The sequence below is a fragment of the Lampris incognitus genome, chromosome 13, assembly GCF_029633865.1.
Source record: "Lampris incognitus isolate fLamInc1 chromosome 13, fLamInc1.hap2, whole genome shotgun sequence".
Taxonomy (NCBI): Eukaryota; Metazoa; Chordata; class Actinopteri; order Lampriformes; family Lampridae; genus Lampris; species Lampris incognitus.
In genome coordinates, this window is record NC_079223.1 from 9890501 (window position 1) to 9915568 (window position 25068).

At 43.8% G+C, this 25068-nt stretch overlaps 1 protein-coding gene across 1 annotated transcript in view; it reads left to right on the plus strand.

Moving 5' to 3' along the window:
* The first annotated feature begins 2942 nt into the window (after nucleotides 1-2942).
* Nucleotides 2943-25068, plus strand: part of tasp1 (taspase, threonine aspartase, 1) — a 40443-nt gene continuing 18317 nt past the window's right edge. Inside the window, exons 1-10 of the mRNA XM_056291926.1 lie at nucleotides 2943-3093; nucleotides 4573-4742; nucleotides 7521-7588; nucleotides 9106-9174; nucleotides 13477-13597; nucleotides 17446-17530; nucleotides 17616-17695; nucleotides 18749-18855; nucleotides 22774-22893; nucleotides 23036-23114. Coding sequence (XP_056147901.1) covers nucleotides 4613-4742; nucleotides 7521-7588; nucleotides 9106-9174; nucleotides 13477-13597; nucleotides 17446-17530; nucleotides 17616-17695; nucleotides 18749-18855; nucleotides 22774-22893; nucleotides 23036-23114 — 859 coding nt within the window. The 5' untranslated portion in view covers nucleotides 2943-3093; nucleotides 4573-4612. The remainder of the gene's footprint in view (nucleotides 3094-4572; nucleotides 4743-7520; nucleotides 7589-9105; nucleotides 9175-13476; nucleotides 13598-17445; nucleotides 17531-17615; nucleotides 17696-18748; nucleotides 18856-22773; nucleotides 22894-23035; nucleotides 23115-25068) is intronic.

Sequence of the window (25068 nt, forward strand, 5' to 3'; positions counted from 1 at the left end):
GATCCAGTCGTCTGGCCGTAGCAATTTGGCCCCTGTCAAAGTCGCTCAGGTCGTTACTCCTGCCCATTTCTCCTGCATCCGACACGTCGACTATGAGAACTGGTTGTGCGCTTACCATCTCATCTACCCAGACCTTGACATGGGCCCTTTTTTTGGAGATGATCAAGGTTATTCGGTTCGCCTGTGAGTGGTCATGATGTTTTGGCTCATCAGTGTATATATGTGGCTACGTATATACAACAGACAAGCAAACACACAAGAGACAGTAAACAAGGATAGGGACTGTCGACGACTTTGTGAATGCAGTTTTGATTGTTGCGGTAGAGGAATGTGTTGCGGGTTCGGATGGCGTCCGGTGAATCGTTCCATTCCGGGGACGCTTTAGCTGAGAATGTGGATTTGTGCTGAATGCACTGTGTGTAAAGTGCGTCTGACAATCCCCTCGTGCTGTGGCTCTGGTGGATGGAGCTGAACGTGAAAGCCGAGTGACGAGGGTGCCGGGCGGAGGGGGCAAAGTGATGCGGTATTTCTTAAACAAGACAAAGGATTTGCTTTGCCAGCTCAACAGGTTGCGTTAAGAATATTGCAGGGGTGCTAACGATGGGGTTTCTTGTCAAGCGTTTTCATTGTTTGTCTGTACAGAGTCGCTACTGGTCCGAGCGTGGATGAGTAGGCCTGGCCCCGGCTTGTTAGGCAGCATGTGATGGGAGAGGATCATAGCATTCATAAACATTGCGGCAGCGCTGACAGACATACGGTTTCCTGTGTAGTGGGAGTTGGACAGGTTGAATTTGGCGGCGCGTACCCGTTCGTTTGTTTCTTTTTTTAACATGTGCTTTGAAAAACAGCTCTCACAGTCGTCCCTCCTGAGCCGTGGAAGCCTGTCCCTGTGGCTTTGTGGTCTGTTGACTCTGTGGACGGCTTTAAAAAGCAGCTAAAATCTCACCTGTTTAGTCTGGCTTTGGTTTAGTCTTTGTCTAATTTGTGCATTGCTTCTTATTGTTTGGCTTACAGAATCTCTGTTTGTCGTCTGAATCTCTGTTTGCGTATAACGTTGTTATTTTCATTTTCCTTCATTGCGGGGCACTTTGTGACTCCGTGCTACACGAATAAACTTTACCGAGAGCTGCCACTGTGTCTATGGCGACCCGTTTCAGCGTTGGATCTGAGTTTGATACCACAAATACAATTTCCACTACAAGACCCGTATTGATATCAGGTATTACAACTACTTGCAATCAAATTTTTACCACTTTTGATAGTTTAAATACCAAACTGTGGGGGCGTTCGGGTAGCATAGCGGTCTATTCCGTTGCCTACCAACACGGGGGTCGCCGGTTCGACTCCCCATGTCACCTCCGGCTTGGTCGGGCGGCCCCACAGAAACAATTGGCCTCCGGGTTTCCTTGGATTAAGTTAAAATGTTGAACAGCTAATGTGCAGCTCATATAAAAATAACGGTATTTACTATACTAATGCAGTGAATTATAAAAAATCTTACCTCCTAACTTATCAATTCACCGCTGGAACGGCTTTGATAGGCAATGGAAAGCAATGCTGTGAATATCAACGTTTGGAACTATTCGTGGTCCCCATAACCCGGAAGCTGGCCGGAAGTGTCCCCATTTATTTATTCATTTTTACAATGGGAGCCTATGGGAGTGCCGCCACTCTGTTTTTCAACCGCTCCTCCAACGCGCTATGCCCCCCCCCCCGGGAAACTCCTCACTGTCAGGTGAAAATAAGCTGCTGGCGACTCCACAAGTTTGGTTGTCTGCAGCCCCCCCCCCCCCGGATCGGCAGAGGGGGTGGAGCAGTGACCGGGACAGCTCGGAATAGTGCAGTACTTGGCCAAGCACAATTGGGGAGAAAAAGGAGGAACCCCCCCCCCCCAAGTGAAATTGGGGAGAAAAAGGAGGACCCCCCCCAAAAGAAAACCCAACTGTGGACATGAGCAATCTACTCCTGTATTTTCACGTGTGTCTGGTGTGTGGTGTGTGTCTGTGTGAGAGTCTATAAACGGCCAAACTAAAGCACTTGGGGCCTCGATTCTTTTTGGAGGTTATTGGGGATGATCAGGGGCACCTATAAAAAATAGCAGAAAATTAAAATAATTATAATAATTATGCATAATTATGCAAAATATGAATTTTCTATAAATGGCTAAAAAAACCACTTTTCTCGGCATTTCAGATGATTCTGAGCATCTTTGATTTTTTTCACCTATATAAAAAAAATTTCTGGAACTGAAATGTTTTGGCATTATGCAAAATATGCATTTTTGCTAAAATGCACTTATGATCATCCATTTTTTTTGGAGGTGGTAGGTATTGTTCCAGAGAGGACCAGAAAAATAGCAGGAAATTAAAATAATTATGCATAATTATGCAAAATATGCATGTTCTAAAAATGGCTAAAAAAACACGTTTCTCGGCATTTCAGATGATTGCGAGCATTTGGGGGGAGGGAGTTGGAGTGGGGGGGGGTTAGGGGCAGGGGGCAGGGGTTAGCTGGCAGGATGCAGAGGAGGGAGATTTAGACGGGTGGAGAACCAAACCGCTACATTGTAGCGGGCTCCTCCTAGTTCTATTGTTATAAAAACAGAACGTCTCATATCCACGGTCGGCGTTTCCCATAGCAAGAACTGGCATTTTTAACTTGTTAAAACTGACCCATACCTCGTTATAGCGCAGTTTCTGTTATGAAAAAAAGATTACATGTAATCGGGTGAAAACTGAATTTGTGATACTTGAAAAAAAGAAAGAAGAAAGATTAAAACCAAAGCTGATGCTGACACAGCCGTTTAAAGGGGCGGCCGGGGCACGTTTCCCTTACGACCTTTATGACAGACCGGGGGAGGAGGGGGAGGGGCTGGAGGGGGAACTTCCCTAGCAACGTGTATGTGAACCGGGAAGTACTTGTGACGCAGCCGGGATGCGGCCAGCCTTAGCGCGGCGAGGAAGCGGACCGGTGTAAAGTTGCTCGTAAGCAGATGTCTTCGCCCGGCTTTCTGTCACGTCGACGTCAACTCGCCGGGGGAGCCGCCCCTCGCCGCCTGACGCTTCCCGCGGCAGAGCCGTCGACAAGAAACGCGTGAGTTCCGCCTGTTTTTGACGAGCGCGTTAGCCAGCTAGCTAACGAGCTAAACGAAAGAGAGCGTCAAAGCGGCTAATTAGCGTCCCCCCCCCCCCATAAATCAGCGGACGACTTCACCGGCTCGGCGCCCGGTTAACGTAGGCCAGCTTCTTGATATATTCGTGGAAACGCTTGTTGGTCCTAACAGTTGTGCCCCAAGTTAGCCATGTCACCTCACCACTTAGAGTTTTCTTAAATGATTCTCTGCTTTTGTTTCTTTAAACTCTGCCCGAGATAATGGCCTGGTGTTGGGAGATAATAGACCAGAAGACCATGTGTAAAGCATGCAAGTGTGCACTTTTACTACATTAGGCACCGTAGTCGCAGTGATGGGTCTGCAGGAAGAAGAAGATCAGCTTCAGAGCAATGCCCCTGATGCTGCTGAAGATTACTAACCAAGCAAGATCAGCTTCAGATCAGTGCCCCTGATGCTGCTGAAGATTACTAACCAAGCAAGTCAGCTTCAGAGCAATGCCCCTGATGCTGCTGAAGATTACTAACCAAGCAAGTCAGCTTCAGAGCAATGCCCCTGATGCTGCTGAAGATTACTAACCAAGCAAGATCAGCTTCAGATCAGTGCCCCTGATGCTGCTGAAGATTACTAACCAAGCAAGTCAGCTTCAGAGCAATGCCCCTGATGCTGCTGAAGATTACTAACCAAGCAAGTCAGCTTCAGAGCAGTGCCCCTGATGCTGCTGAAGATTACTAACCAAGCAAGTCAGCTTCAGAGCAGTGCCCCTGATGCTGCTGAAGATTACTAACCAAGCAAGTCAGCTTCAGAGCAATGCCCCTGATGCTGCTGAAGATTACTAACCAAGCAAGTCAGCTTCAGAGCAATGCCCCTGATGCTGCTGAAGATTACTAACCAAGCAAGTCAGCTTCAGAGCAGTGCCCCTGATGCTGCTGAAGAATACTAACCAAGCAAGTCAGCTTCAGAGCAGTGCCCCTGATGCTGCTGAAGATTACTAACAAAGCAAGTCAGCTTCAGATCAGTGCCCCTGATGCTGCTGAAGAGTACTAACCAAGCAAGTCAGCTTCAGAGCAGTGCCTCTAATGCTGCTGAAGATGACTAACAAAGGAAACTTTTGCCCATATATCAACTTCTTAATGATACAGATTCTTGACAAGTTGTATAATTAGTATGTAGTTGTTTTAGTCATTCTAGATAGGATCAATTTCCTAGTGCAACGTTCCCCAGAACCTTTTATCTTTTCCCTTTTAATAGTCCTTACCAGTGCAACGTACTACATGTGGGAATACTGTGTATAAGAGACCCACTGTTTGCCATTTTTCACTATTTTCAAAGCTGTTAAAGTTTCCTTACTTCCCACGCCTGTTTGAAGTAAATAGTCCTCTTGAAACGTTTGTGTTGTCTTCTGTGAGCATCCCCTCAAGTAGTAAAAGGGAATGTGATTCTGAAAATACCTCTCTTATCAGGTCCCCCAGGCCATGATGCTTATCAGGTTATGCTGGGGTTATGGAAAATCTAATGAGTTCTGCTGAAGACCAGCAGCCCACCTCGCCTCTGGCCAATACATGGTCGTATCAGCAGGACTGCAAGAACGAAAGGCCAAAATCTGTTGGAGGATTTGTGTTAGTGCATGCAGGTAAGTGCACACACAAAAAACATTTTCATTTACTATTAGCCTCATGGGCTATTCAGAAATGGTGAATAGGCGAAAAACTCTTTTCAACTCTTCAAAGGTCAATGTTTTCAGCCCCACTGTGTAGCCAAAACACACTGACATACATCAGTTCAAACAAGCGCTGTAGTATAGATGCCTTAATTTTACAAAAGCCGAAGAGATTAAATGCAATAAATTGAATCTCTCAATCTGTGTTATCAGTCAGTGTTATGACATCATGGCAAATTAAAAAACAGTGAAAAAAGGGTAAACCATATCCATAACGAGTATGCTGTGGACCAAGCTAAATGTTAGAAGAAAAAGTGTGTGTGTGTGTGTGTGTGTGTGTGTGTGTGTGTGTGTGTGTGTGTGTGTGTGTGTGTGTGTGTGTGTGTGTGTGTGTGTGTAAATGAGCTTTGCAAGAATTCTTGCAAATTGCATTTTTGCAAATGTCTGCCTTTTCCTTTATCATCCAACCAAACACATCAAATACTCCTAAGATTTAAGTGCATAAACCTCCCACACAAAATGGTTTCACTTCACATAGCTATTTATTGCTGCTTTTTGTACATCTGTTTGGCACTGCATCTTCTTGTGTGGAGTCTTGAATTGATTAGAATTCGCCTCTTTTAATACAATCAGTGCTCTCACTATTCATCTCCAAAAGCTATCTTTCCCCATCATTCTTCATCAAGCCTGTTATACTGTTTTTCCGAGGACACTTAAAGTGATACTGACATCAAAATCTGAAAATTCCTATTGATAGGCTATGTTCTAAGTTGGAATGTGACCATGGAGAAATTCAGTGACCAAAACAGCGTGTCTGCAGCCACTCGAGAGAGATCTGTGATTGACTGTAGATGACAAATTGTGCCGGTGGATACGTAGACACCAGTCAATTTGCATATAGAGTTACACAGCCCTCTATACTACGTATGAGAGCTGTGGATAACTGGATCCATGTCAAACGTCACCGTGCTACCGCTCATGTTTAAAACCCTAAAATAAAAACTTTATATCCACGTACCTGTGTGTTATTGTTGTTTGTAACAGATTTTGAGTTATGAAGTCAAAATACTCACCGAATCGTGATATTAATCGACGTTTATCGGTCAGTTATCATATCGGCGGACATGAGCGGTATGAGCAGTAGCGGTGGCACGGTGACATTTGACATGGAGTAGCCAATAGCTTTGAATTCATAAAACCACACCTATTTTCGGTTATGATTCAAACTCCCAATGTTAAAAAGTGTGTTCAGAAAGGGCATGTCAGTCTCTCTTTAAGAAATTATATTTATGAAAAAATTACAGTTTTGATAGTGTTTAGAATTAGAATCATATTTATCGACCATGTAGCTTTGCACAAACATGGAATTTGACTCTGGTTTCGTGGCTCTCTCAGTATGATTAACATAGAATAACAACACTACAATACAACAATCTTCAGGTATATATACAAGGATTGACTGTATACATGTGAAATAAGAGGTGATAAGATGCAATATATATATAATAATAATATATATCAGAAATGCTGAAATAGATGTTAGCAGGTTACTTGCATACATGCCTGAGGTAGATGGACATGACAGAGCGTACCAGTTTATGTACAATATACAGTAGAGTATATACAAAATCCATCCATCAATCCATTATCCAAACCACTTATCCTGCTCTCAGGGTAGTAGGCGTAGGGATGCTGGAGCCTGTCCCAGCAGTCATTGAGCGGCAGGCGGGGAGACACCCTGTACAGGCTGCCAGTCCATCACAGAGCCAAAATAGTGTATAGAAAATGGTTGGATTTACTGACAGTGTTAAGCGTTCATGTGAATGACAGCCCGCGGAAGGAAACTCTTTTTATATCTAGATTGTTTTGGGGTACCGTGCTGTGTAGCGCCTGCCAGAGGGGAGGAGTTGGAACAGGTTATGACCAGGGTATGATGGGTCTGCAGTGATGTTGCCTGTCCGTTTCCTGAGTCTGGAGGTGTATTAGTGAATTAATGCAGCAGCCATCTAATTTCTAAGTGGTGTGTTGAATGGGGAGTAGGAGAATCATTCACACTTGGTACCAGTGCCCTTCAGCCAGAGTTTGTCAGTGCTGAATTTTTAGGCAAGGTCATGCAGGAGTGAAAGCATTGAATCTCTCTTTTTGAAAAAGATTGATTTTAAGAATCTCAGCAGCCAGCAATGCTGGTTTTTAGATTTTCTAGTATTAAACAATCACACACAACTCAACAGGACTTTCATTGTGTTCTTCTTGAGAAAACTAGCTATCTAAATCATACAAATTATGTTTCTTCATGCGTTGATTACATACCAAAACATTTTAACTTTTTCAAGGTGTTGCTACAGTTTAAACATAGAGGGGGCTCATGGAGCCCAGCGTGGTAGTCTAGTCAAAAAGAGATTTTTTCCCCTATGTTGAAATGTACGAACACATGTATCAACGTTTTGCTTTTCCTCATCTTTTACTGCTAGATCATTAGGATGTAATCCAGGCCAGGATTACACCAGGTCTAGGCGTCATCTATCAAGCCTAGAGAGAAATGTTAAGATCTGCGCCCCTTACATGCTCAAGAAAATATAGTGACTGGTCCAAGATTGATGCGGCAGTTATATTCCTGTGTTTTAGTTTGGCTGTAGTAACGGGGCAAGTACCGTTAGACTCGGCTGTAAAATTACCCTTCTTTAAAAATCCATCTTTGTTTGACAAAATAATGGCCTGTACTTGAATTTTTCCATACCATTTTGCTTTCAGGAGCAGGATACCATTCTGAATCCAAAGCCAAGGAGTACAAGCATGTGTGCAAAAGAGCTTGTCAGCGAGTAAGTTCAAATACAAGTATTTCCACCAAACAAGTACACTGAAGTCAGCTGACAGTAACCACATTTCCAGTCAAGCGCTTTCATGCACATTTTGTCATTTTGAATAAAAAAGCAAGGATGGAGATGGCTAATATTAAATACGATTCTCATAACTGGCATAGAACATTTTACACTTGAATTAAACAAACTTGATAAATTGCAGTGGAATGACATTTGCCAAGTAAAAAATGAAACATGAAAAGAATTTCAACACAAAATCGGCCGTTAATCTTAACTTCGCATGGATCATGGCAGATGGTAACAGATACAGGTGGATGGAGGAGGAAATAAAAACCTTCTTATGTCCGAAATGGGAAAAAAAAATATGATAGATGGGTAACCGCAGCATAATACAGCTACTTATCAATATTTTTCAAAAGATATGTTGACCAAATGTCATGACAAGCCTTGACTTGGACTATCTGTGGGCTAAGCCTTGGGCGAATTTGGCCAGCTGAACCAAAAGAGCAATAAAAACTTGTTTTCCGATATGAATGTGTTTTTGATAGACCGTCCATTTTTCTCATGGGTGATGAAATATGGACATATGATGTAGTACATGTAGGTCTATATTCTTTCTTTTTTTCCCCCCCACTTCAACAGATCTGATGGAAGCACACCTTAATTTGTATCTTTTTTGTGATATTTAGTTGCTGAAATTTATTTAAGAGTTGGATGGAAAAATAATTATTTAGTATACAGAATTCAAATAGTCATCAAAATTTTGATCTTCGCCTATTGTCAATCAGAAATCTGGCTATTTCTTTACAGCTCTTTAAAACTACTCTGTTTCATTTGATTTGTCTGAGTTGTTTATAAATAGGACAACATTTGGTAGGCATTATGTTTTTATCAATTGATATCGACAGGATTTAAAATACAGACAAGCCAACAAAACATCTATTTAAAACTACAAATTCATCATGAAACTAGATATAAAATGTAAAAATTGTTTTTGGAAACACAGCAAAAGAAAAGCTGATTGATACACTACAAATTGTTTGGCATTTGATGAAACTGAAATACCGTAAAGACAAAGTGCAGCAAGAAGTAAAGAGCAGTAAGATTTAAAGCATGGCTTCGGAGAGAAGGCTCTTTGTGTCAGAGAATGTGAGTTATGTGTTGATAACAGTCCGCTCGCTGCGAGCCTCAGCTGGCCAGATAGACTTCAGAGTGGGCCAGAGCCACTTGCCGCTGGAATGTAATACAGCACGCTTCCTGTTTTACATTTGCCAAACACAAAACCTATGAAAATGTATTTTATGATTCCCCACTGCTAACACATTAGTTCAGTTCCAGATTTTTGCAGGGAACATGGTCGCGCGCCAGTTTCCTATTATGGTGCTGCATCATCAGGTTGAGTTGAATGACGAGGTGTGCGGTGGAGTTATTTTCATGGGTATTTTTACGTTTTTGTTTATTTTGTTTTTTAAGTACAAACGGTGTCATCAAGCTCCTAATGTCTGTCCTGCTCCTAGGCGGTGGACCGACTCAAGGCTGGCGCCCTAGCAGTGGAAGCGGTGGCTGCAGCGCTTGTTGAGCTGGAGGTTTGTCACTTTTGAACTACGTTTGATCACAAACTTTACACTCATTGGATGGAATTTGGTTTAACAACAGTATTTTTAGCCCCAAATTCATGTAACAAATGAAAAATAAGCAGAGCAAAATTAAAAGATTCATTTAGGCATGTTTGTGTACTTTTCCAAAATAACTTTTATTGCACACCGGTCTCTGACGCGTGTCCAATGTTTTGGGTGAAAGGGTTAGGTTCCCCAGAGCAAGTTGGTAAGAATTAACAATGGCGATAATAAACCATCCAGCTATGCAGCTGCTCTACAGGAGTTTGCGTAGACATTTGCTGTGTGGCAAGCGGTTGCCCACTTTTGCTTGCTTACGTAAGCTGTAACTACACATGATTTCATAGTATAGGTTATTTTCTGTCATTCTCAGGTTTATATTTTTGGGTCTTGTTTTGTACTGTACAGTGATTCCAAGAGGAGATAGAAAATCCATCCTTGAAAATCTAGCTTTGTTTGCATGACAAAGATTTAAGATGAACAGTACTGGTGAAAGAGTTGGGGAAGCTTCTACAACAAATGAAAACATAAATAAAGGAGCGGGGCGTCCAGGTAACGTAGCGGTCTATTCCGTTGCCTACCAACACGGGGAACGCCAGTTCAAATCCCCGTGTTACTCTGGCTTGGTCAGGCGTCACTACAGACACAATTGGCTGTGTCTGCGGGTGGGAAGCTGGTATGCGGGTATGTGTCCTAGTCACTGCACTAGTGCCTCCTCAGGTCGGTCGGTGAGGGCGCCTGTCGGGGGGGGAATAGCGTGATCCTCCCATGTGCTACATCCCCCTGGCGAAACTCCTCACTGTCAGGTGAAAAGAAGTGGCTGGCAACTCCACATGTATCGGAGGAGACGTGGTAGTCTGCAGCCCTCCCCGGATCGGCAGAGGGGGTGGAGCAGCGACTGGGAAGGCTTAGAAGAGTGGGGTAATGGCCAAGTACAATTGGGGAGAAAAAGAAAAAATGGAATACTTTTGTTTCTTATTGAATACACATTTAAGACTTAAGGGTGGCAAATTTAGTGTTGGCTGGTATAAACCCCATGTCGGCTGGTATAAACCCATGTCGGCTGGTATAAACCCCATGTCGGCTGGTATAAACCCCATGTCAGCTGGTGTAAACCCATGTTGGCTGGTGTAAACCCATGTCGGCTGGTAGATACCCCATGTCAGCTGGTATAAACCCATGTCAGCTGGTATAAACCCATGTTGGCTGGTGTAAACCCATGTTGACTGGTATAAACCCATGTCAGCTGGTAGAAACCCATGTTGGCTGGTAGAAACCCATGTTGGCTGTGACGCTGTGTGTAAATTAGCACAGCACTTGCTGAAGGTAGGAAGCTGAACTGTCAGTCATGCAAATGTACTGTGAATATTCATATAAACCTATGTTGGCTGTTGTAAACCCATGTTGGCTCGTATAAACCCATGTTGGCTGGTATAAACCCATGTTGGCTTGTATAAACCCATGTTGGCTTGTATAAACCCATGTTGGCTGTTGTAAACCCATGTCGGCTGGTGTAAACCCATGTCAGCTGGTATAAACCCCATGTCAGCTGGTATGAACCCATGTCAGCTGGTATAAACCCCATGTCAGCTGGTATAAACCCCATGTCAGCTGGTGTAAACCCATGTTGGCTGGTATAAACCCCATGTCAGCTGGTATAAACCCCATGTCAGCTGGTATAAACCCATGTTGGCTGGTATAAACCCCATGTCAGCTGGTATAAACCCATGTTGGCTGGTGTAAACCCATGTCAGCTGGTATAAACCCCATGTCAGCTGGTATAAACCCATGTTGGCTGTGACGCTGTGTGTAAATTAGCACAGCACTTGCTGAAGGTAGGAAGCTGAACTGTCAGTCATGCAAATGTACTGTGAATATTCATATAAACCTATGTTGGCTGTTGTAAACCCATGTTGGCTCGTGTAAACCCATGTCAGCTGGTATAAACCCATGTTGGCTTGTATAAACCCATGTTGGCTGTTGTAAACCCATGTCGGCTGGTGTAAACCCATGTCGGCTGGTTTAAACCCATGTCAGCTGGTATAAACCCCATGTCAGCTGGTATGAACCCATGTCAGCTGGTATAAACCCCATGTCAGCTGGTATAAACCCCATGTCAGCTGGTGTAAACCCATGTCGGCTGGTATAAACCCCATGTCAGCTGGTATAAACCCCATGTCAGCTGGTATAAACCCATGTTGGCTGGTGTAAACCCCATGTCAGCTGGTATAAACCCCATGTCAGCTGGTATAAACCCCATGTCAGCTGGTATAAACCCATGTTGGCTGGTATAAACCCCATGTCAGCTGGTATAAACCCATGTTGGCTGGTGTAAACCCATGTCAGCTGGTATAAACCCCATGTCAGCTGGTATAAACCCCATGTCAGCTGGTATAAACCCATGTTGGCTGGTATAAACCCCATGTCAGCTGGTATAAACCCCATGTCAGCTGGTATAAACCCCATGTCAGCTGGTATAAACCCATGTTGGCTGGTATAAACCCCATGTCAACTGGTATAAACCCATGTTGGCTGGTGTAAACCCATGTCAGCTGGTATAAACCCCATGTCAGCTGGTATAAACCCATGTTGGCTGGTGTAAACCCATGTTGGCTGGTATAAACCCATATCAGCTGATATAAACCCATGTTGACTGGTATAAACCCCATGTCAGCTGGTATAAACCCATGTTGGCTGGTGTAAACCCATGTTGGCTGGTATAAACCCATATCAGCTGATATAAACCCATGTTGACTGGTGTAAACCCATGTCAGCTGATATAAACCCATGTTGACTGGTGTAAACCCATGTTGGCTGGTATAAACCCATATCAGCTGGTATAAACCCATGTTGGCTGGTGTAAACCCATGTCAGCTGGTATAAACCCCATGTCAGCTGGTATAAACCCATGTTGGCTGGTGTAAACCCATGTCAGCTGGTATAAACCCATGTTGGCTGGTGTAAACCCATGTCAGCTGGTATAAACCCCATGTCAGCTGGTATAAACCCATGTTGGCTGGTGTAAACCCATGTCAGCTGGTATAAACCCATGTTGGCTGGTGTAAACCCATGTTGGCTGGTATAAACCCATATCAGCTGGTATAAACCCATGTTGGCTGGTGTAAACCCATGTCAGCTGGTATAAACCCATGTTAGCTGGTGTAAACCCATGTTGGCTGGTATAAACTCATATCAGCTGGTATAAACCCATGTTGGCTGGTGTAAACCCATGTCAGCTGGTATAAACCCATGTTGGCTGGTGTAAACCCATGTTGGCTGGTATAAACTCATATCAGCTGGTATAAACCCATGTTGGCTGGTGTAAATCCATGTCAGCTGGTATAAACCCATGTTGGCAGGTAGAAACCCATGTTGGCTGTGACGCTGTGTGTAAATTAGCACAGCACTTGCTGGAGGTAGGAAGCGGAACTGTCAGTCATGCAAATGTACTGTAAATATTCACGCACATCAGCATACAAATTGGTTAAAGAAGGGATTAAAGGAAAATGAAAAGAGGGAAGATGGCTATTGCACAGTAGTCTGTCATTTTTGTCCTCAGCAGATGCAACTTGGTCTTTGTCATTATTAAAATTAAGGTTATGTCTGCAGCCATATTTTAGTTTGAATAACGTCAGTGTAGGCTGAACTGGACACATGGAAAGAACTATTATTACACTTTGAAAAGCAACATGCTGCATATGTAAAGAACATTACATACAACTATATTTTGATAATGCTAGGACAGACTTTAGTTATTAATATTTCATATCACCTTGAGACTGTGACGAGCAATACTATGCTAAAGCAAGTCACATCCTTCAGTCATGTACAAACACTAAATGTGATATTATTAAGCAACTGAGGTAGAGCCCAAAGCAGATAAACTGATCTGTTTTGTAACAGCCATGAGTGTTTCAGCAGTTGTCCAATGTCTCATTTACCTCAAAATGTCTATCGCATATCATGAAAAATGCCATGTTTAGTTTTCTGTCTGTATTCTCAATATGGGCTTTTGAGCCATAAAAATGGCAAAAAAAATCAACAGAAATAATCCTATAAGTACCTACTGACTATTCTGTCTTGAAAATTCACCGTTGCGTCAGGACTTCAGTTTGTTACGTGGTCTTAAGGCAGAGTGGGGTATATTTGCCTTGTTTAAACTGAGTACAAAAATAATATTTTCTACCCAGTTTACAAGTAGAAGTTTGGTATTTACATTAGTAAATGTAACTTCATTCATAACTATGTTTTTAATTTTTTTTTTTTCCTCAGGACTCTCCATTCACAAACGCAGGGATGGGCTCCAACTTGAATCTTTCCGGGGAGATTGAATGTGACGCAAGCATCATGGACGGGAAGTCACTGCATTATGGAGCTGTAGGTGCCATTAGAGGTGAGTTACTGCAATTCTGTTGGTGATAATGACGTTGACTTTGGAGTACTTCACATAACTGCTCCAGTTTCCCCCACCATCAGAAACACATGCATGTTAGGGTTAATACTCCTGTCTGTGCCCCTGACCGAGGCATGGCAAGACAAACTGGAGTTGGTCCCCGGGCTAGCTACACAGCTAGGATGGGTTAAATGCAGAGTGTAATTTTCCTACGGGGATCATTAAAATATACCAAAATAAAAAAAAATCAAAAATAACAGTAGTATGATACTGAGACAAACCGCTGTGTCTCGTTTTCAAAGATTTTCACTCTGCCTTCTCAAGTATTGACATAGTTAAATATTATTATGGGAGGACCACCCAATCTGTACCTTAAGGATAACCAAGAGATTTTATTTTTCTGCATTCCTGCAAAGGGCCTTGCTTGTAAGGCCTCCAACAGAGGCATTTTTTCGTGAGAACGCACTATTTTTTCCAAATAATAATTGAGAGGTGAAAGTGGGCTCTTGACATTTAGCAGAAAAGACAACAGATTGTTTTTGTTACTTGACTGCATGATGTAAAGTAACAGTAGACCATAAAATCTGTAAGCGGTGAATGATAGATTCTTGGCTGGGAACTGAGGTACATCCTTGCCAGCCCGTGCTTCTGTTTTTTTCCCTATTCTATAAGCTTTTATTAAACACTGGGAAAATTCACAGGTGTGTGCATATAACGCAGATTAAAAAAGCTTGCAGTAATGCATAATGAAATCATGAAAGTGCAATGATGACGCTAAAAAAAACACATCACAAAAACCAAAGGCATATCTTGAAGAAACGTGAACCGTGATCATGGAATGAGAAATTTTCATTCTGTTCTTTTCAAGACTATTTCATTGCAGACAGTATGAAAACCATATATTTCATGAGTTGTCTGGTCAACTTCATTTCATTTGTAAATATATGTCCATTCCTGCCACTCAGGCCTGCAACATGTTCCAAAAAAAGTTGGGATGGGGCAGTTTAAGGTTAGTAGTGAGATAAAATAATGAAATAAGGATGTGATTTGAAACAGGTTATATCATCAGGTATGAATGAAAGAGGAATGAAAGTCAGCAGGAGCAAGATGGAATACCTATGCATGAATGAGAGGGAGGACAGTGGAATGGTGAGGATGCAAGGAGTAGAGGTGACAAAGACGTATGAGTTTAAATACTTGAGGTCAACTCTCCAAAGTAACGGGGAGTGCAGAAGAGAGATGGAGAAGAGAGTGCAGGCAGGGTGGAGTGGGTGGAGAAGTGTCAGGAGTGATTTGCGACAGAAGGGTACCAGCAAGAGTTAAAGGGAAGGTTTACAAGATGGTTGTGAGACCAGCTATGTTATATGGTTTGGAGACAGTGGCATTGATGAAAAGACAGGAGGTGGAGGTGGCAGAGTTGAAGATGCTAAGATTTTCATTGGGAGTGACGAAGAAGGACAGGATTAGGAACGAGTATATTAGAGGGACAGCTCAGGTTGGACAGTTTGGAGACAAAGCAAGAGAGGCAAGATTGAGATGGCTTGGACATGTGTGGAGGAGAGATGCTGGGTATACTGGGAGAAGGATGCTGAATATGGAGCTGCCAGGGAAGAGGAGAAGAGGAAGGCCAAAGAGGAGGTGTATGGATGTGGTGAGGGAAGACATGCAGGTGGCTGGTGTGACAGAGGAAGATGCAGAGGACAGGAAGAGATGGAAACAGATGATCTGCTGTGGCGACCCCTAATGGGAGCAGCTGAAAGTAGTAGTAGTGGTGGTAGATATCAACAGGTGGTTGTAATCATGATTTGGTACAAAAGCAGCATCCAGGAAAGGCCTGGGCCTTTAGGAGGAAAGATGGGCCAAGGATTGCCAGTTTGCCAACAGATGCATGAGAAAATTACTGAAATGTTTAAAAACAATGTTCCTCAAAGAAAGACAGGAAGATATTTGGATATTTCACCCTCTATCTGCGGTGCATAACATCACTAAAAGATTCAAGGAATCTGGAGGAATTTCAGTGCGTAAAAGGGCAAGGGCGCAAGCCTAAGCTGAATAACCATGCTGTCCAATTCTTCAGATGGCACAGCATCAAGAACCATCATTCATCTATAAGCGATATAACTACATGGGCTGAGGATTACTTTGGCAAACCTTTGTCAAGCACTACAATACAGAGTTACAACCATAAATGCCAGTTAAAACTTTACCGTGCCAAAAGGAAGCCTTATGTTAACTGTGTGCAGAAGCGCTGTCGACTTCTCTGGGCTTGGAGGCATCTGGAATGGACCGTCACACAGTGGAAACCTGTGTTGTGGTCAGACGAATCAGTATTTCAGGTCTTTTCTGGAAGAAATGGACGCTGTGTGCTCTGGACCAAAGAAGAAAAGGACCATCCAGACTGTTACAGCAACAAGTCCAAAAGCCAGGGTCTATCATGGTATGTATGGGGTTGTGTCAGCGCCCTTGGCAAAGGTAACTTGCACTTCTGTGATGGCACCATTACTGCTGAAAAGTACATAAGAGACTTTGGAGCAACATATGCTGCCTTCAAGACCACATCTTTTCCAGGGACGCCCATGCATAGTTCAACAATACTGTGCAAAACCACATTCTGCACACATTACAAAGGCATGGCTGCAGAAGAAGAGGGTGCTGGACTGGCCTGCCTGCCTGCCTGCAGCCCTGACCTGTCCCCAATAGAGAATGTGTGGCACTTTTTGAAACCCAAAATGCGACAATGAAAATGCTGTGCTGTTGCACACCTTAAGACTTGTTCACAGGAAGAATGGGACAAAATGACACCCGAAACACTTCTTCACTTGGTGTCTTCGGTCCCTAAACCTTCTTTAAATGTTGTGAAAAGGAACGGCATCGTTACAAAGTGGTAAATGCTTTACTGTCCCAACTTTTTTTACATATGTTGCAAGAACCAAAATTGAAATCAGTGTTTATTTTGGAGAAAAAAAACAACAATAAAATTGATGAGGTAAAAAATCAAATAATGTGCTGCTGTATTGTTTTCAGTGTAATACAGGTCAAAGGTAATTTACAAATCACTGTTTTCAGGTTTAAATTGAATTTAACATACCGTCCCAACTTTTTCTGATTAGGGGTTGTACAAGCACTGCTCATTACTGCACAACACTCAAACTGAGGTGGAGCCCAAAGCAGATACACTGATTTATTTTCTAACAAATATGAGCAGTTCAACAGGTGTCCCATGTCTCTTTGACCTTAAGAGGTTTACACAATACAAAAGGTACTAACAAATAGCACTGATGTTGTTGTAACATATAGTCTAGAATGAGACAACTGCACCTTCAAGGGGTTTATCAAGAACGCTATAAATTGGCGTCCAGGTAGCGTCGCGGTCTATACCGTTGCCTACCAACACGGGGATCGCCGGTTCGAATCCCCGGGTTACCTCCGGCTTGGTCAGGAGTCCCTACAGACACAATTGGTCGTGTGGGAAGTCGGATGTGGGTATGTGTCCTGGTCGCTGCACTAACACCTCCTCTGGTCTGTCAGGGGTGCCTGTTCAGGGGGGAGGGGGAACTGTTCAGGGGAATAGCGTGATCCTCCCATGCGCTACGTCCCACTGGCGAAACTCCTCACTGTCAGGTGAAAAGAAGCGGCTGGCAACGCCACATGTATCGGAGGAGGCATGTGGTAGTCTGCAGCCCTCCCCAGATCAGCAGAGGAGGTGGAGCAGTGACCGGGATGGCTCGGAAGAGTGGGGTAATTGGCCAAGTAAAATTGGGGAGAAAAGGGGGGGAGGCAAAAAAAGAAATGCTATAAATTGAGTTTTTTAGCATTGTCTAAATTTTATTTATTTTTTCCCTCTGCAGGAATAAAGAACCCAGTCTTGGTTGCAAACCGTCTCCTGAGTGAAGCACAAAAAGGGAAACTATCAGCTGGCAGAATCCCACCCTGGTTAATATCTTGATTATTAACTGATTTTGCGTCAGTATGATTAGACCGCCATTGTGATGGCATTTTGTTGTGTGTCTGTTGTCAGCTTTTTAGTAGGTCGGGGAGCACATGACTGGGCTGTAACCCATGGAATACCGCCATGTCCCTCAGAGAAGATGGCCACCAGTAAGTATTCTTCTATGGATTCAGATACAGGCTTATCCTTCTTCTAAGAGCTATAGTCATTGCTTTTAGATCTGTAAAGAGCGTCTGACGTATTTGGTATTTTGAAGAAGACCCAGTAGTGTGCTAACAGAAACGACTAGAACACATTTTTCTCATTCGAACACAAACAGTTTTATTTTTACCAGTTATTTTAATTTTCTATGACAGTTTTCTATTCGTGACAGCTCTAATAGATATGTAGACGGCTGCCGCACTGCATTAATCTGTCCAGCTATCAGATGTTGTGTACTGGATGTTGGGGAGGCTGGTAGGGGGTCTGGAAACCACCCGGCGCCACTGATACAAAGCTTTTCACAAACATTTTTCAACCATTTCCGGTGGAAGCTCTCTTTAGACGTTAAAGTGCTCCTCTGATGTATGTGACCCATCTGCAAATGGACAGTGACTCTTGTGGTTTACTTAAATTAACCGATAGCTCGTATTTGTGCTTCAATTTCATTGTATTTTCTGTTTACATTGTTGAATGACTCGGTACCGTTTCACTAATCTCACAATCTGCCTCCTCTCTGCGAGTTTTTTTTTTCCCTCTAAAAGTAATTATTTTATTGCATTCCACTTAGTTTTGCAAATGGCGCTGATCTCATTCCCCGGCTCTTTGTTTTAAAAGATCAGAAGAAGAATTCTAAGTAATGACAGTAATAGCAACCACTTGCAGTATTTCTCTTTTCTGACAAATATTGAACCCCCGCTCTGGAGGCTGGCTGTGCTGTCCGCCAGCTGCTTGCTCTCATCGTCAGATGGGCAGTTTGAGTGTTGTGCAGTAATGAGCAGTGGCTGATAACTAAACTGCTCGCTGCTCTGCAGTCGGCATCACTTATCTCCTCGCTGATAAACACGCATCTCGTTCTGATGACAGTGCGCAGCTTTCAACCCTCTCGACTAAAGTGTAATATGGCTGACGCTGTGATTTCAATTGCAGATGATTTGCCGTCGCCCTTCACAAGTGCTGATGCATTGGTGCTGTTTTCACTGAGAACGTTTTGCCACCCACAGAGTTCAGTTTGTCAGCGTACAAGAGGAACAAGCGCAAGATGGAGCTGGCGGAAAAAATGGACACAGGGCACACTCAGACAAAAAAATGCCGACAATCAAGTGAAAACGTGAGTAGCACATTATGGCATGGCGGAACCCGAGTCATCGGTTTATCTGCCTGCTTTACCCTCCTATCACAAGCTGTGCCATGAGAATATGAGGCGAGACGAAAGCTAAATGATCCTCATTGCGGAATCGGTTCATCGCAGCGACAAAGTACAGAAGTATGTTTGGTTTAGGGGGACAAAAGTGTAGCTCGCAAAGACCAAACCGCAAATACAAAAGGAACGCTCGGCTGGGAGAGGCGAAAGAAATGGAGCATTTGATCGAGCTTTCAGAAGACTTTAAGGCGCAGCTTTGGAGGGTTTTCCCTCCTTGTCTGCTGTCCTCTTGCCACCAACACCACCTCCCTGTCCGCTCCACACATTTAATTAGGCCTAAATGCAGCATAGTAGAGGCATTTGTCTTGACACTGATAAAAGGCCCAACATCTGCATGGTCCTCTAATCCACGGCTGTCACTTCCCTATGGGAGGAAACCGCTGTGTAATTATGACCTGGAGATACCCGTTGTGTGGAGACCTCAATTAAAGATACACAGACACATTTGCGTGCACCCAAGCAGGCAAGCCGAAAATGTCCTTTTGCTATTGCTTTTTAATTTGCTGTCCTGTAAATTTTTTTTTTTCATTATTCAGACTCGCCTTCCTCACTCAGAACTAGAAGTCTGATGTGCTTGAGGCTAAATATTAGCCTGTGTTGTAATGTGGTGTTATGATTGAAATGGTAACCAGCGCATCATTACATCCATCACCATGTGGTCCCAAATGGATGCTATAGCCTTCCAGGCTTTCAAATAACGGGAGGAGGATTTCTTTTTTCGGTGTTTTGAGGACTCGTTTGTAGTTGTAGAGTCTTGTGAGACATAGGCTGCTGTCTGAAATGTGAAACAGTTCAGATTGGTTCAAGGGTTTGGTGTCATGAATTAAGTGCAAAAAGGTGTCCATTACTAGGGGGGGGGGAATCCATGCAGTAAGTTATCCCGCGGAGAATAACTTGTGAAGTTGCAATTTCAAAAATTGAAGTAGTATAACTCTTTCTGCAGAATTGTATGCTTTCTCTCAAGTTGTCCAGACGATTAGGTTTTTTCAGTTTTAATTAAAAAGATTATTCATGTTTTGCTGTCCAGTGAGAGCAGAAGAGGGTGGGGTTGTTTGGGTTTGGGCTTGCACCCACCATGGTAGATGGATTATAATGTGCAAATGACTGTTATTTGATTAATTACACCACATTTGTTTGTGAACACGATATCGTTGTTAAATTCTATTTGAATAATCACCATTTTCAGCAGACATTCATTAAAAGGAAAGAACAAATTTAATTGCTTGTTCAATCGCTTGTTTGTAGATATGCTAATATCTAATATGACTGATGTCCGTGTCAAATGGCCAGTTTATGAACAGCAGTTGTTTTTTTGTTTTTGTTTTTTTTAAATGTTCCCCCTTTTTATCCCCAATTGTATCTGGCCAATTACTCCGCTCTTTTTGAGCCATCCCGGTCGCTGCTCCACCCCCTCTCTGCCGATCTGGGGGGGTGCCCCGACCAACCAGAGGAGGCGCTAGTGCAGCGACCAGGACAAATACCCACATCTAACTTCCCACCCGCAGACACGGCCAATTATCTTCATATTGATACAACCTCCACTAATGGATTACATGTCCCTGCTCACCAGGTCCTTTTTTTCATTGGACACTTGTTGCTTTAAAAAAATATACAAAAACAAAATATTATCAGCGGGTGCTTGCAGATCAGCAGCTGTTGCACAGTCATGATCCGTCAGTTTTTCAGATGAACCAGGTCTGAGCTTTGATTTTTTTTTTTTTTTTAAGGATGAGACTAGTTCTTAGTTCCAAGCCAGTCTTCTCCTCTGTTTTCTTCCATGGTTTTGCATACCCCCTGTCATCAAAACTGTTATACCCAAAAAAATCTTAAAATAAGAAATGGGCGCCTGGGTGGCATAGCAGTCTATTCCATTGCCTACCAACACGGAGATCGCTGGTTAGAATCCCTGTGTTACCTCTGGCTTGGTCGGGCGTCCCTACAGACACACTTGGCCGTGTCTGCGGGTGGGAAGTCGGATGTGGGTATGTGTCCTGGTCGCTGCACTAGCGCCTCCTCTGGTCAGCCGGGGCACCTGTTCAGGGGGGGAAGAGAAACGGGGGGGGTAATAGCGTGATCCTCCCACGCGGCGAAACTCCTCACTGTCAGGTGAAAAGAAGCGGCTGGCGACTCCACATTTATGGGAGGAGGCATGTGGTAGTCTGCAGCCCTCCCTGGATTGGCAGAGGGGGTGGAGCAGCGACCAGGATGGCTCGGAAGAGTGGGGTAATTGGCCAAGTACAATTGGGGAGGGAAAGAAAAGAGCGACTCTGTAGTCAGCAGACAAGATCATAACTTTTGAGTCCTAGCAACCAGAACCATATCATAAGAGGCACAACTAGTTCAAAACAGCAAAATTAATGGAAACATGGTGAGGACTGGCTGAGTGCATGGGCTCTGAGCATGGCTGTTTTCTTCTACACCGTCTGTAACTGATACTGCAAAATTATGAATTGTGATTGATTCTGATACTGATTTTTGTGACACTGTCCATATAATTTATGATTTGAATCCCCCGTTGCTGGAGTCACTATTGGGGATCTTCCTGTTGTGCTCTTACAGTTATTGCACTTGACATGCAGTCTTGGCCGGGATGTGATTACTGTTTAGGTCTCTAAGATGCCTCTTGGCCGACACAAATAGGTCTAATTTCTGACTCTCTCTTAAGTCACTTTGAATAAAGCATCTGCTAATTGAGAAAATGTGGAATGTGTACCGTACTATAGTGTTGGCCCGGCCGCGAAGGAAAGCATCCAAATTTTTCCCACTGTGTCCTCAAAAAACTCGTCAGACTTTGGTGTGTATGTATTAAAACTCACAAAAGTTATATTTTTGTCTTCGAAAAGTTGCATCAAACTGTGACAACTGATTCAGACTTGTGAGTTTGGTTCGATTCCCTTTTTTTTTTTGGACAATAATCGCATTTGCCCTAGAGGAAAAAAAAAAAAAAATTGTATTTATATTTCTATTTGTATTCTTTCAAGCCACTGATAAGGAAGTAGTGCTCTGGCGCTGATTCCTCCAGTTTCCAGTGAGCCGTCAGACAGGGCTGATTTAGGAGCATGGGAGACAGATGAGAGGGGCTCTTGCTTTTTCTTTTTGCCTCCCACCTTAGCTGCTCAAGTCCAGATTCAATGGAGATTCTCAGCTCTTGGAAAGAATTGGACTCCGATCGTGTATCACAATGCCATTTTTGCACATGTATGCTGTGGGAGAATATTTATCATACAGTCTGACTCCCGCCGCTTCACAAACAAGCCTCTTCCAAAGCAAACTGCAATCAGGGAAGGAAAACAAATACTCGAAATCCTAACATTGCATTTTTTTGACAAAGAGAGAGGGGGGGTGATTAATCCGTCTCTCGTTCACGGTGCTCCTGTTAATGTTGGAAATGTCCCATGTCAAAGAAATGCTCCGCTTCAGGATGTGAAAGCTGGCTCAGACTTTCCCTCTGCAAACCCCCCGTTCTCATGTCTCCTCCTTTTTTTGCACCTTTGACAGAGAGTCAAATGAAGCCAAGCACGCTTTCAATCTCACTTGAAAACAGCCCTGAAAGGGGCACCCTTGGTAGCCACATGGTTACGGCCCATGCCACATAACCGCAATGTCCCTGGTTCGATTCCAGCCGGTGACCTTAGTTGCATGTCATACCCATCTCTCTCCCCTCGTTTCCTGTCTGCTACTTCACTATCCTCTGTCCAATAAAGGCAAAAATGCCGAAAAAAAGGGCCCTGACTTGATTGTTATATTCGTATAGATTGTGATATTGATAAATTATCCTTCTTCATGCGACTCCTGTTTGAGTTAGCCTGTCTCCTTGTTTCGTAGGGAAACGGCTCAGGGTGCCTGGACACGGTGGGGGCTGTTGTGGTGGACCAGGAGGGGAACGTTGCCGCTGCAGTGTCCAGCGGCGGCCTAGCCATGAAACACCCCGGCAGGGTCGGCCAGGTAGCCAAACCTAATTTGTTTAAATTGTTACGATCAATATCCCTCGTAAGCTCAGGTGCACTTGACTGACTGAAATAGGAAGCTTAACACAGTGAAATACCCCTGAAATATCTCTTGCCTCCCCTCTTCTCTCTGTTCCCAGGCTGCTCATTATGGATGTGGCTGCTGGGCTGAAAATGGCTGTAACATGAACCCTTATTCTACAGCAGTGAGTACCTCAGGTATATCACAACACACCCTCTACGTCTTTAGTAGTGTTGGTGCACACGTGCATGTGTTCACCTACAACTTTTTTCCCCCCACTCAGGATAAAGTGTCACCAACTAGTCCGCATTTTGTTTTTTTTCGAGGATGCTATGACTCAGACCCAAGTATACCCGATGTGGGCCTCTTGTTTTGCTCCAGTGAGTCAAGCTTCAAAAAGGCTGATAATACTTTCCAGCGAACCTCCAACCGTTCGTTCTGAGTGATTCTCATCAGTCACTTCCTCGGCCGATGGAGTCATCGTGCTGCGCTCTTTGTTAGTCAGCTGCGTGCCAGGTGGGGCTCGTGGAATTTGCAGTGACGTTTGACATAGGATACCTGCTATGGATGTGACAGTGGGAGAGGAGGAGACCTCGATTCTCAGATTGGTGGGATAGAATGGTAAATCTGCTGCCCTCCTCAACATTGTGGTGTAATTAGCTGTTGCTGGAGTCGGTTAATGATGCTTTAGTATTAAGTTTTAATTTTTACTATTTTGACAGAGATGCAAAACAAGTTGGACTTTGTTAAAACAGTTCTAGTTTTTTTTTTTTGGGGGGGGGGGGTTCCTCCTTTTTTTCCTCCCCAATTGTATCCAGCCATTTACTCCTGAGCCGTCCCGGTCTCTGCTCCACCCCCTCTGCCGATCCAGGGAGGGCTGCAGACTACCACGTGCCTCCTCCGATACATGTGGAGCCTCCAGCCGCTTCTTTTCACCTGACAGTGAGGAGTTTCGCCAGGGGGACGTAGCGTGTGGGAGGATCACGCTATTCCCCCCAGTCCCCTCAAACAGGTGCCCCTACTGACCAGAGGAGGCGCTAGTGCAGCGACCAGGACACATACCCAAATCCGGCTTCCCACCCGCAGACATGGCCAATTGTGTCTGTAGGGACGCCCGACCAAGCCGGAGGTAACGCGGGGATTCGATCCGGCGATCCCCGTGTTGGTAGGCAACGGAATAGACCGCTATGCCACCCGGACGCCCCCGGTTCTAGTTATCCAGTATATAGTAAACCTTGTTTTAACCCTGAGATGTGGTGATGAGGAGAGGGCTTGGCTTCATCCATGGTGTTCCACTCAGCTCTCTGGTATCATGGGTTTGTCCTGCACATCAGTGGTTGGTATCATAAATACAACCCACACGTATTGTACTCGTGATGTTTTGGGACTTCGGCCTCTTCTGTTTCATTGGATCTCTTGTAAATGGCACACAGACCATCTCAGCACTTTCAGCCAGTTGGGGCGATCCCTTTCCCTTTCTGCAAGTAACCAAGTTATGAATTACAAATTATGTAACTGTCTTCTTATTAAAAATATTATTGAATATCGTAAAAATGTGGTTACAGCTAGTAAAAGTCATCAGCATTAATTTAGAATTTTTTCAGTGATCTTGAAGTACTTGGTTTTGACTGGAATCCATGTAAACCAGGACAAGTTTGTTTGCTGATCATTATTTTTTTGCTTGTTGGACAGTGTGCTGCCAGCAGTGGTCTGTATCTGCAAGTCGGATTAGCGTTAAAGAATACCCGGTTCAGATTTTGTCCAAAGTTCACCGTGTGGTTAGAAAACCAAGTCTAATGAATTGCTGTGGTTTTTGAGTTTTTTTAGTTCCTTGGTGGTGACAGCTAAAGTCCATCTCCACATGTATATATGCATGTGCTGTATGTATGTATGTATGTGTTAAATACATTTCTTGCAGCATTACCCAAATAGGATTTGCCCCCTGCCTCTTGTTTCTTTCTGAGGCAGCCTTGAGGCGCTGGATGTTTAGGTTTTAGACTAATCCAGACTGTCACATGAACAAAGATACGCTCCCCTTGCATTACTAATCTGCCGTTTTCGACAAAGCATCGACCTTGCTGTTGAACGTATACATACAATGTATATGTGCATGCCTTCGGACTCTTCATAAGTAAGAGTGCATGCCTCTTG